This window comes from Arachis duranensis, chromosome 2 (genome assembly GCF_000817695.3).
Source record: "Arachis duranensis cultivar V14167 chromosome 2, aradu.V14167.gnm2.J7QH, whole genome shotgun sequence".
NCBI classification, from domain to species: domain Eukaryota; kingdom Viridiplantae; phylum Streptophyta; class Magnoliopsida; order Fabales; family Fabaceae; genus Arachis; species Arachis duranensis.
Window position 1 is genome coordinate 91,836,515 of NC_029773.3, and position 13,325 is coordinate 91,849,839.

At 35.7% G+C, this 13,325-nt stretch overlaps 1 protein-coding gene across 6 annotated transcripts; it reads left to right on the plus strand.

The window, feature by feature from the left end:
* Positions 1–8,741: 8,741 nt before the first annotated feature.
* LOC110278306 (uncharacterized) lies at positions 8,742–12,221 on the plus strand. Of its 6 annotated transcripts, XM_052257603.1 has the most exons (9): positions 8,742–8,808; positions 8,971–9,441; positions 9,604–9,711; positions 9,802–10,019; positions 10,113–10,357; positions 10,455–10,661; positions 10,736–10,828; positions 11,511–11,801; positions 11,982–12,221. In XM_052257603.1, exons 5-9 carry the CDS (start codon positions 10,136–10,138, stop codon positions 12,066–12,068), a joined length of 900 nt encoding a protein of 299 aa, XP_052113563.1. In that variant the 5' UTR covers positions 8,742–8,808; positions 8,971–9,441; positions 9,604–9,711; positions 9,802–10,019; positions 10,113–10,135; the 3' UTR covers positions 12,069–12,221. The 6 variants fall into 6 exon arrangements, with proteins under 6 accessions (XP_052113563.1, XP_052113559.1, XP_052113560.1 ...); XM_052257599.1 differs by having other exon boundaries at positions 8,971–9,711; XM_052257600.1 differs by having other exon boundaries at positions 9,604–10,019.
* Positions 12,222–13,325: the final 1,104 nt, after the last annotated feature.

Sequence of the window (13,325 nt, forward strand, 5' to 3'; positions counted from 1 at the left end):
CCCTCTTACAGAATATATCAAGATAAAAGCGAGGGTACAATAAATCATAACTAAAATAATACAGAGCATCACAACAATAATTAAATAAACTCTTCGTGACTTCTGCACCCATATCCTGAAAGGAAAAAAATGTAGGGGGTGAGAACATCATCCTTGTAAAACCCGGTTAATTAACGGCTAATTAACCCATAAATGAGAATTTATTCTAGAAAGCCTAAAATGTGATTTTTATGGCTAAATGTGATAGAGGAGACTGAGACGAGAATTTCGGTACCAATTTTATAGAATTCGGACCAAAATTGGACCGAACGGGCCAAACCGAACCAACCGGACCCAAAGTGGGCCTTGGCCCAACATAACTAAACCAAAACCCTAGTTTTCAGCACTCTCTCTCCTCACAACACTCATATTCACGCTGAAATTAGAGAGAAAGGGGGGAAGAACACTCTCTCAAGTTCTCTCCCTTGGTTGATCTTCAAACCACCATAACTTTTGATCTAGAGCTCCGATTGCCGCTCCGTTTGCGGCCACACGTTCACCACGGAGAGCTCTACAAAACCCATACAATTAATCTCAAGGTAAGCCACGTCTTGCTCTTCGAAATTCCAGCCTTGTTTTCGAGTTTTATAAGCAAAAATGTTGAGATTTTGGGCTCTTTGATGTTATAGGACCCAACTCTCTTGAAGGAGAAGGTTAATATTGTCTCCTTGGACCTTGGGTGTGGTAAGATTCTCAACCCTAGTGTAATTTGTGATTTTATGATGTTTGGGTTTTGAGATGTTGTATATGGGTATGATGATTGTGGCTTAGGTTGTGTATATGTGAATATTGGAGCTTGATTGGTGATTTTGAAAAGCTTGAGAAAGGGCTTGGTGGTGAAAAATCTGTTCTTGGAGGTTTTGAGGCCTTGAAAACTTGTGGATAAGTGGATTGGAAGTGCTCCGGTTGAGCTTGGGAAAATCGGCTAAGGTATGGTTTCGGTTTCCCGTATCTAATATGTAATGTGGTAGGAAATACTTAGGCTAGAGGCCCTAAGATAGGCATTGAATGGTTGATGTTGTTGAATGGTTGAAATATATGATGTGGTCATATATGAGATGATGATTATTGATGCCTTGGTGGTATGATGTATGAGAAATATGCATGTTGTGATATATGCCTGATGATTGGTTATGGTTGAATTGTGGGTTGAACCATGTTGATGGTGAGTATGATATTAATTGTGTACAATGATGATTTATTGGAATTGGTGTTGTTGAGAATTGGTATGAGAAAGAGTATATGATATGTCAATATGTTTGAGTTTGAGCCACTTGGGTGAAGTGGGTTAAAATGATGAGATAGTGCTTTTGGTAATTTGTGGTAATGTGTCAATGTGTGAGTTGAGGAGGCTTGATGTTGAATTTGATATATTTTGATTGGTTTCAAATAAAAGGGATGAAATTGGCATGTTTTGATTGATTTGGAAAAGAGTTGAAAATGGCTTGTTTTGAAAATGGCATATTGTGGTTTTTATGAAAAACATGGTTTTGGGCATACTTTGGTGGGACATAACTTGGACTACGGATCTCTGTTTTGTACCAAATCTATTTAGAAATGAAATTTGATTCGGGATGTCCATGCCGTTCGAAGAACGGGTGAAAAATGATTTAAAATGAAGAAGTTATGTCCATTGGAAGATAGGGGTTTGAATCTGTGAATCTGCAGCTTTTAACTTAGAAATTTTTTAGCAGAATAACCCCTTGCGCGTAGGCGCACATGGCGCGTACGCGCGGATCTTCCAGAAAATGCCATCCACGCGTGCGCGTAATGTGCGCGGGTGCGCCGATTGTGCTGCACCCAATGCCCAGCCATTTTCCAGAGAGTTATGCCAGAACTGTGCCAGTGTTGTGCCTGGGGCACGAGAACACCCACGCGTACGCGTGGTTGACGCGTGCGCGTCGATTGGCAAATTTTTAATCCACGCGTTAGCGTGCATGACGCTTGCGCGTCGATGGGTTTTGAGGCCATCCACGCGTGCGCGTGGAGTGCGCGTATGCATGGCCCTGTTTTTCATCCCAAAGTTGATTTTTGAGTTTTCAAAGCCAAATCTCATACTTCTAAGCCTCCGATCTCACCATTTATGTCTTATATCATTATGACATGCCTAGCTATTAAAAAGGGGCTAGTGGATGAGGTAACTTGCGAGTGAAGCAAGGGAAAATGAATGATCAATGAGGATCAAGCATGATTATGTGAGATGCGGAGGATGGTGGTGGAAGTGCTTGTTATGCCATGGGCCGAAAGGCTGTGATTGTAAATGAAATGGCTGGTTATGGATTTAACCATGAGCCAGAATGGCTGTGTATGATATGAATATTGGCTGGTTCTGGATTGAACCGTGAGCCGGATGGCTGATATGGATGTTGATCCATGGATGAGAATTCATGCATGTTTATGCTGAATTATTGATAATTGTGAATGTTGCACTTCCACTGTTGGAGATGAGAGTTTCCCTGGGTAGTAGCAGTGGCTAGCCACCACGTGCTCCAGGTTGAGACTCGAAGCTCTTTTGACCCTATGTCATAAGTGTGGCCGGGCACTGTGAAAGACCCGGATGAGCTCGCCCCCGTAAATATTCACCAGTGAAGGTGATGGATATAGATCATGATTATGATCAAGTTTATGATGAGTATAACTTGAGTTGGGGATGCGTGACAGAGGGACAGTCCAAGGGTTAGCTACCAGGACTTGTCGGGTTGGCTCTATAACCGACAGATGATATCATCAGCCACTAGGGACAGGCATTTATCATATGCATACTATATGAATTGTTTGAGATTGCCTATTTGACTGCATATTACTTGCTAATTGTCTAAATGCCTTAATTGTTCCTATTTGTATATTCCTTGTTTGATATAACTGTGTTTGCTACATTATACTCCTATTGGTGGTTGGGAGGTTTGAAGGAATTGGAAAGGGAAGTATTAGTTAGACTGAAGAATCTTTAGTCAGATGCCCTTATATGGTTTAGCTTGTTTATAAGCTTTGATATTAACTGGAGGAAGCTTTAGGATTGCCTTTGGCTTTCCTCTATTATTATGTATTATATATGTGGAAGCTGTTACCATGCTGGGGACCTCTGGTTCTCACCCATGCGGGTTTTGTGGTTTTCAGATACAGGACGTGAGGTCTCCCGCTGAGGCATACTGGAGACTTCTATTTTTGCAAAGATCCTTTGTTCTCGGGGCTATGTTTTGGTTTATATGTTTTGCTTAGATACTTTTATCTCCATTAAATAATACAAACTGTGATGACCCCTCTTATGGGAGAATTTTGGAGAATAGGTTTTATGTATTTGTGTCCCTTTGGGTTTCCTTTGGGGTTTCCTTATTTTATCATATGTATATATTGTTATGCTCGGACCGGTTATCTTCGCAGCCGGATTTTGAGTCTTGATATTCCTATTTTTGACACTCCTTTGTATATATATAATCTCGCGTTGGTTTATCCTGGTTCGTTACGTTATCGATCGGAGTGTTGCGCTTTTGAGTTGCGGTTTTTGTTTACCCCTTTTTCTACAAAGGCTCCTAGTTATAATCAATTATTCATACTACTATATGTACTAATTTTTATTTTAGAGGTCGTAATACCTTGCCATCTCTGAATTATGACTTAAGCATAATACTCTGTATGGTAGGGTGTTATAATCCTCGAAAGGGTTCTCATCAGTAGAGGGTTTTTGGGAATTACTGTAATAGGATACATGAAGATAAATCGTACAAGTGATTAATAACCGTCTTATGCCACTTTTCAAAAACAACGGTTTACAATAAGAGTAAAGTCGGAAATCTTTTCTGAAAGAGGAACCGTTCAATTCTCAAAAACTCAAAAGCCTTTCAAAAAGGTTTATCTATACTAAACCAAAGTAGAATTTCATATTTTTTTCAAACCAGAAACACAAAACCAAAACCAACCATCGGTCTATCTCATTTTAACCATGGCCCTAGGCCCAAACAATCCAACCAACAACCAATCACCACAATCCAATAGCGTCCCAGTTGCAAACACAGGTAGGAAGTTCAAGTACAAACAAACAATTATATCAAGTAGAACAATTAGCAGTTAATCACAAAGGCAAACCAAGTACAATATGCACACCCAAACAATGTCACATAGATACATATGATACATGCCTGTCCTAGTGGCTGATGATACCATCTGTCAGTTACCAAGCCAACCCGACGTGTCCGGTAGCTAACCCAGGCACAATCTCTCTGTTGCACATTAATATCATTAGAGGGAATATGTGTCCTGTCACCATTAGAGGGTATCTGCGCCCTGTCGCCATTAGAGGTTATATGCGCCCTGTCGCCATTAGAGGGTATCGGTGCCCTGTCACCCTTACAACCAGAGAGAAAACACAAGCATACTCACATACAACATTCATCCCAGCCATCCGGCTCACGGTTCAATCCAGAACCAGCCAATTTATCAATAAATACAACCCTTCGGCTTAACTTCATAATTTATATCCAGCCATACGGCTCATAATTCATTCGGCAATCAGCCATAATTCAATAGCATAGACAGCCATTTCGGCTTATAACAAAATAGCAATTTCACCATTCAACATCATCAATTTCATAAAATCGATATTTAAGCCATAAATCACTTTTCTCAATCCATTCACTTTAAAATCAAGTTTCATACTCTTTTCAGCCTTGGCTTTAAGGATCTCATCTCTCAAATTATATCAGGCTCATAAGCCACTTTTACTCAAAGTAAGTTCCCTTTTTAAAACAAAGTCACTTTCAGCTTTCTCTTTCTAAAACTTCTATAACCATGGCAAGTTAATGATTTATTTCAAAGTATTCAAAATCATCCATCCAATAATGGAATTTTATAACAAAAGTTTCTCGGCAGAGTCTCAAGTCTTTAGGGAAGGTCAATCTATATCAATTCCTTAAAATTCATTGAAACTCTTAAAATCATAGATTCTTGGCTCAAGTAAATAAAACTGAATTTATTATGAAACCGAACCATACAAAATCACAAGTTCCCATCCAGTCCAAAAATCAACTCATTTGAAACAGAGCTGGCTCATTTGAATCAAACCACTTTCAGATTTCTTTTTAGAACCCATTTTTTTAACCTCTTCCAAAATGCCTCAAACTTAATTACTCAATCAAAAGTCTAGTTTCCTTTAAAATCACTAAAAGCTCCTTTTTATATTGAAATCAATATTAGAGCATCATTCTTTCCTTCAGTGATTCAAATGGTAAAAATAGTTCAATTTCTAAATAAGCTGAACTCAAGGCATAAGGTTCATTAAATAAGTTAAGCTTGAAAACATAAATATTCTCTTAATAAATCAAATAATACAATTTCTCGAATCCAACCCTTTTTAAATAACTTTTCAAACAAGACTAGGATTTTGTAGAAATTTCGGCAGCACCTCCCCTAAAACTTGAACTTTTGCCACCCGGTTCGGGTCCCAACTAAACCGTTCCTCATTCCTTTTCAACAGCTCAAAACCAGAAATCAATTCAAAAGCAAGCTAAATCCAACAATCATCTCATTTTCATATCTCAAGGAAACCGTTTCAAAATCGAATCAATATCAACCGATTTAACTCATTTCCAAAGCTTTAAAGAGTCGGTTAAGCAACAAATCATTTATCAAGACCAAATTAGTTAAAGGAACTCAAATTACAACTCTTTAAAAAATCAACTTCAAACATTCCATTTCACAAAGCCGCAAAACAAATTCATCCAAACAAACATTCATAATCTTTCAACACAATCGAATAATACATAAGGCCAATACAATCACCAAATACACATTTTCTCACATCAGTATCCATATATAATAATTCCAATATAAAATATAATTTTTGGAAAGCGCCCCCACCTCAAAATGTTGAAACCACATCCCAAAAACAGACTCCTTTTCGCTCAGCCCGAAATCACCGGCAATCAAAATCTCGGCTCTGCTTGCTCTCTCACAAGTAGAAACAGCTATAAATGGCATAAACAAACCAGGTTCTAACTCCTAAAACCATTAACATCGCAAATACTTTATTTCACAGAACAGAACACCAACGCAGGGCTTTCGAAACCAGATATACTCACCGAATTAACAAAACGAAGCAGCTGCAATTTCGAACCGACCCGACAACAGCTCCGATAGTGGCCAAAAGCTCCGGTGGATCAACTATAATAACCACACAGCATCAAAACCTTCTTAAAACCCAAAAATGACAAGAACCACAAATTTAAAACCCTTACTGTCAGAGTGTTCTCCAGCGGCAGAGGCTCGGCCATAAACTTAGGCAGCGGCCCCAGCAGTCACCTCACGCAGCAGCGGCAATGAAAGACCCCGACAACTGCGACTGCACAACAACGTCATGACCATAAAAACACAGGAGTAAGAAGGAATGAGAACCAAATGCAAGGACCTTTACCGGCGGTGGTTTTAGCGGCCACGGCGATTTTCTCCGGTGGCCATATAGTGGACCACAACCACTGCAGCAGCTAGGAGGGTGGCGGCCTTGGTGGCAATTTTTTATGGCGATGGCAGTGGAATGGCAGAACAACCACCACCATCACGCCTCATCCTCACGGCGCGTCTCTCTCTCTCGAGCGACTGGCGACGGTGCGGGCTAGAGGTGAATGCGCGACGAGTAGCGGCGGCGACGGTACCGTGCTCTCCTCCGGCGACGTCTTTGATGGCAATAGCACGGTTCCTCTTCTCGGTGGTGGCACTGACTCGCACTCGTTCTCTCTCCCTCTGCTGGCCCTCGATGGCGGCCATTCCAGGGGAGACGACGAGCAAGGATGGCAGCGGCTCCTCGCGATGGTTACTCTCCTTTGTTCGGCGGCGGTAGTGGCGGGACGGCTTGATGGAAGTCAGAACGGGTGGCGGCTCTACACAGCGCGGCGGCAGCGAGCTCCCTGCCCCTGGCCGGCGCATTCTCCCTTCTCTCCGTTTTCTGCTTCTGTTTCCTTTCTCTTTTGAAGTTGTTGTGTTGCAGGTCTGCTAAAGGGAGGAAGAAAGTGTGGCGACTACTAGGCATGGGAATTAGGGTTTCATCATTTAGAAAACTAGGGTTTGTGTTAAGCTAGGGGTAGTTTAGGTAATTTCAAATAAATGTAGGGATAATATAGTAATTGAAACTCAAATTAAATCCAACACTAATGTATATAGAAAAATACTATTTGCTCATCAATTTTACAAATTATTTTTAATAAAAAGCCCAAATCCAATAATTAGAAATAATATACTTAGTCTCTTCATTTTTCAAAATAGCAGTAGTAATATTTAAAATATTAGTTACTTAGTCCAAATCATATAAAATTCTTATTATTTCATAACTGCCAACTTTATAATTTAAATATAGGAAATAATCCAATAATTATAAAATTGGATAATAATCATAACTTATCTCAAATCCAATAAATCAAAACTTGCCTTAATTATCTTTAATAAAATAATTTCTGAAATTAAGGCTATAAATAACCATATGATTTGAGACTTGATCATAATAAGACTTTTCAAAAGTTTTGGGTCTTACAACTTCTAGAAAACAATAATGCCTTCTGGTTCCCAACATGTGTTTTGGTTATTACTTATGGTTATGCCTTTGAAGATTTGTTATTGACTTTAAGCTCTGTGTTTTATATTTATGCATTGGATTTTCCCTGTGATAAGTAAGTTCACAACATTTTCTGATTTTGATTCACAGCAACAACTAATTGCTGACCTTGTGAGGATACAAAATGATGGGACTGTTGAAGTTGATCTAGAAAGAAGTGTATCTGTTGCTTCAAAATTGCTAGAATTCCAGTCATTTTACGAGTCAACGGCGAGTGAAAATCTTATTCGTGAAGAAAAAACATCAATTCCAGTTACAAATTGTCATACTTGTTGGAACTAGGGGTGACATACAACCTTTTCTTGCCATTGCAAAGAGACTTCAGGCATGTTCAAATACATATATTCGGTTTCTTTTGTTGCTCATGAGAATCACCTTATATTATAATTGATCTGATTGCATCATTTGAAGATGCAAAGTCTTTGTTTAACAGTTTTGTTTTTTTTCATACTTGTTTCTTTTCTTTCTTCAGAGATGAACTAATATTACTTGCAGGAGTATGGTCATCGTGTTAGGGTGGCAACTCTTAAAATTACTTGCAGGAGTATAACTAAAACCTTTTGTAAAATCATGCAGAACTATGTGATTGTACTACTTTTACTCTGGTGAAAGTCTACTCTTAAAATTAAAAAATTTTTTAAATGCCAGCTTTTAAACTTTCAATACATACATTTGGTACACTAAAAGGTGAAAAATGATCATTTTTCTTGTAATATGTGTTCATGTATGTACTATTAACAAATTCTCCTGAACACTCATTAAAATGAAATAACCATTTGTTTATTAAATTGTTCTTCTATAGCTTGAAATGAGTTGAAATATATATATAAGATAGAAGAGAACTATGGTGTTAATAATAAAAGAGAACAACCGCATTCATAGCAGTTGCTTGAAATTGGTCTAGAGTGAATTAAACTACTCAACCACAATGACAATACCCTACGTTTAATTCTCAATGCCATTTGCATTTATTAGACAGTGCCAACACTATGGACCTATTCTCAATGCCATTTAATTCTCAATTTAAATTTTTTTTCGGTTCTGGTGAAAGTCTACTCTTAAAATTAAAGATAGTGTTTGTTGCAACTTCTTAGAATATGTGACACGAATATCATAGGTTCTTGGCCTTTTTTTTAGTACTTTGGACTAAAGACACATTCTGGGCCTAAATTGTAACCTTCTTAATTTATCTTTGTCCATGAAAAATATAATTTTCTTTTTTTTTTTTACAGAAAAAAATATAATTTCCTTTTTTTACTTTTTATAATAATATTTATTCTCTTTTTATTCATACTCTATTTCCTTTAATTATATTTCTTATTATGTTTTTACAGGTATGAAGAGAAAAAGGCCAATAAAAAAGTATCAAAGTCCTAAAAAATTCCTTAAAAATGTTGAAGATGCTAAATTAGTGTCATCTCCTAATACAAGAGAAAATGATCATATCTCAATCAATTTTCAATTTTACCAAATTCTTAAAGTGTGAACTTATACATGATTGTTATTCTTTGATTTAAGTAATATAATTTTCTCTTATTTCTTTTATGTTTTTACAGGTATGAAGAGAAGAAGGCTAATAAAGAAGTATCAAAGTCCTAAAAAATTCCTCAAAGATGTTGAAGATGCTAAATTAGTGTCATCTCCTAATACAAGAGGAAATGATCATATCTCAATCAATTTTCAATTTTACCAAATTCTTAAAGTGTGAACTTATACATGATTGTTATTCTTTGATTTAAGTAATATAGTTTTCTCTTATTTTTTTTATTTTTTACGGGCATGAAGAGAAGAAGGCTAATAAAAAGGTATCAAAGTCCTAAAAAATCCCACAAAGATATTGAAAATGCTAGACTAGTGTCATCCCCTAATGCAAGATGAAATGATCATATCTCAATTTTCAATTTTACCCAATTCTTAAAGTGTCATCCCCTAATATTGTTTTTTCTTATTTTTTTATATTATTGCAGGTATTAAAAGGAGAAGACTTGTACAATTCGAAGAGGAAGAAGATGAACATATTGAACCGAATGTTGTATATGCTAGAGAAAATGTTCATCTCTCAAATTATGAAAATAGTAACTATCTCCTCTTTTAGCATACTATGATAAAAATATTGTGAAGTTTCTAATTTCTTTAATTAGGTTTCTAATTCTTTTACTTTAAAGTTATCTTGGCACGAGAAAAAAGACATCTTCCAAGTCATTCTAAGTTAACATCTTCTAAAGGCAAGAGTCAACAAGAGCATATAGCTCAAAGTTCATCCATTCAAAATGAACTTCATAGTCATAGCCTATCAGATGCTGATTTCTTAATAATGAAGAGGTAGATGGAGTTGCTATTTCTAGAAAGAAGTGGAACACCACATGGTCTGTTATTGTTGTAGGTATGTTATTTTTTCTTATTAATTTACTAGTTCAAATAATCTGTTTTCAATTACTAGCTGTCTTAAATAATAGCTCTTTTATTTTCTTTTTAGATGAACAAGGGGTTGAAAAGAGTATGCATCTTAAGGTAAAAGATGCATTTTCCCTTCATCATAGTAGGAAACGAGCTCTTATAGAATGGAATGGAAGTGGTCAGCCAATTGGAGAATCCGGTGGACTCTTGGGAGGTGTTTTGGGGCTCATTGCAAGTAATTTTAATAATTTTCCTATAATGTACAAAACTTGGCATAAAGTTCCAATGCAATATAAAGATGCTATTTTTGAGAATACTATTAAGGTATGCTATTTTTTATATATTTTTGTTTTGAAAAATATTATTTGTTATGTTTACCTTAAGTTTTGTATACTAACTACATATTTATGTTTTTTTGAAGAAAATATTTGTTGTTAATGATGATGAACACAAAAGGTATATCTTGTCAAATCTTGGAAATAAGTGGAAGAATAATAGATTTAAGCTATTCAATGAGCATTATAAATCGGAACTTAGTTGGGATGCAAATGTTAATTTGAATCCAATTGGAATTCCCAAAGACCATTGGGCTGCATTTTTGGAATATAGATTGAGTCCAAAAACTCAGGTAAACACATTTGTTATTTGTTAGTTTTTATTTGTGTTTAAGATCCATTAACTTTTATGCTTGTTAATGTGCAGGAATTGTGTGAAAAGAATGCTATAAATCGGCAACAATTAAAAATTCCTCACACTATTGGCTCAAAAACACTTGCTAGGAAACGCCATGAACTTGTACATTTGTTTACTTTTTTAGTATTTTTGTTTTATTAATTTTTTGTGTTAGTTATATTTTAATTTGACCAATCTTATAATAATGTTAGGAAGTTGAAACTGGGCGACAATTTAGTAGAGGAGAAATGTTTTCTATCACTCACAAGAAAAAAGATGGAACATTTGTCAATGAAAAAGCACAACAAAAAAATATAAGATAAAATTCTAATCTATATTTATTCCCACAGTGATATGAACATACTGCCCTTTTCATTTCATTATTATGTATCCTTTTTAGGTTTGCTAAAACTAAAAGCATTTTAAGTTTTGAATTTTTCTCATTTTTCTTTGTATATGTTACTCATCACTACGCTATTCTTTTTCTCTGCATATATATATGTGTGTGTGTGTTGTTATTTCTTTGTATATATTACATCATTTCATTCCTAACACATGTTCATACTTTCGATGCTTCTTCGTTCTTCCTTCTATATCAAACAACATATATATATATAGCAACAACAGTAATTAAATTAAAGTAAAGCGATCTATCTTCAGGCTTGAATGCTTGATTTTGTTCTTTAAAATAGTAGTACTCTTGTTACTTAATAAAATCGTAGTACTTCTTTGCAAAATGATTGATAAATTCTATTGGACTAATATTACATATGTAACATTATTATTTGTCTATGAATCACTTCAGGAAAACTTACAAAAGGAAATTGGTGAGGGTGCTTCTGAAAATGAAGCATATGTTAAAGTATTTGGCAAAGAGAATTCAAGCTATGTTAGAGGTATGGGAGTTGGTGTTCGTCCATCTCAAATGATTAGATCCTTATCCTGCTCAAGAGAGTCTATGCAATCTACTACAACTAGTGGACCATCAAGAACTGAATATCAAAACTTGAAGTTACAAGTACAATTGCTACAGGAACAAGTAAATTTTCTTGTGAATCATCAAAAGGGTCAATTGCCACCTGGTTTTCCTACTGAGGTAAGATAAGGATATATGTTATACTTAATTTTATAGACTTGCGTACTTAATTTTCGTCATCAACAACTTCTAAAATGATTGTAGTTTGTAATCATAGCCTCTTGTATAACACTTTTATTTTGTTAAGTATCTTTCTAAAATATTTCTTAAAATATATATATTTTTTATTTTCAATTGTAGGTTGCAGATTTTGAATCACCTACACATACAAGACCATATTCTTCTGCCAGTCATGAACCTCAACAACACAGGCCATCCAACGTTTAAAGGAGTTTTATGATTGAATTGTTAGGTTTACAAGTTTGGATTAAGTTGGAATTTTTTGAATTTACATATGGATTATTACTATGTAATTAAAACTTGTAGAATTCAACTTTTGAAATACATTGTTGCTATTTCTATAAAACTTGGGGGATTGAATTTGAATTTGTTGAAAAATAATGTAATTTATGGAGAATTCAATTTTTGATAATAGAAATTTTGATGTTGGAGAGATTATGACAGTTTAAAACAGTCACTAAATACAGGAAAAAAGTGTCACAGGAATAAATAACTTAGTAACGGTTTTAAATAAAAAAATGTTACTAAAAATATTGTGATGGTTTAACTGTAACACCCTACCATACAGAGTCTTATGCTTAAGTCATAATTCAGAGATGGCAAGGTATTACGACCTCTAAAATAAAAATTTAGTACGTATAGTAGTATGAATAATTGATTATAACTAGGAGCCTTTATAGAAAAAGGGTAAACAAAAAACCGCAACCTTAAAGCGCAACACTCCGATCGATAACGTAACGAACAAGGATAACCAACGCGAGATTATATATCTACAAAGGAGTGTCAAAAACAGGAATATCAAGACTCAAGATCCGGCTGCGAAGATAACCGATCCGAGCGTAACAATATATACATATGATAAAAATAAGGAAAACCCCAAAGGAAACCCAAAGGGACACAAAAACATAAAAACCTATTCTCCAAAATCTCCCATAAGAGGAATCATCACAGTTTGTATTATTTAATGGAGATAAAAGTATCTAAGCAGAACATATAAACCAAAACATAGCCCCGAGAACAAAGGATCTTCGCAAAACATGCCTTAGTGAGGAGCCTCACGACCTGCATCTGAAAATCACAAAATCCACATGGGTGAGAACCAGAGGTCCCCAGCATGGTAACAGCTTCCACATATATAATACATAATAATGGAGGAAAGCCAAAGGCAATCCTAGAACTTCCTCCAGATAATATCAAAGCTTATAAACAAGCTAAACCATAAAGGGCATCTGACTAAAGGTTCTTCAATCTAACTAATACTTCCCTTTCCAATTCCTTCAGACCTCCTAACCACCAGCAGAAGTATAAAGTAGCAAGCACAGTTATGTCAAGCAAGGAATATACAAATAGGAGCAGTTAAGGCATTTAGACAATTAGCAAGTAATATGCAGTCAAATAGGCAATCTCAAACAATTCATATAGTATGCATATGATGAATGCCTGTCCCTAGTGGCTGATGATATC

Coding starts and splice junctions, on each gene's coding strand:
- LOC110278306 (XM_052257599.1), top strand. CDS start 10,136: ATGCATCTTAAGGTAAAAGATGCATTTTCCCTTCATCATAGTAGGAAA. Junction 10,358..10,454: donor TTTTTGAGAATACTATTAAG/GTATGCTATTTT, acceptor GTTTTTTTGAAG/AAAATATTTGTTGTTAATGA. Junction 10,662..10,735: donor GATTGAGTCCAAAAACTCAG/GTAAACACATTT, acceptor GTTAATGTGCAG/GAATTGTGTGAAAAGAATGC.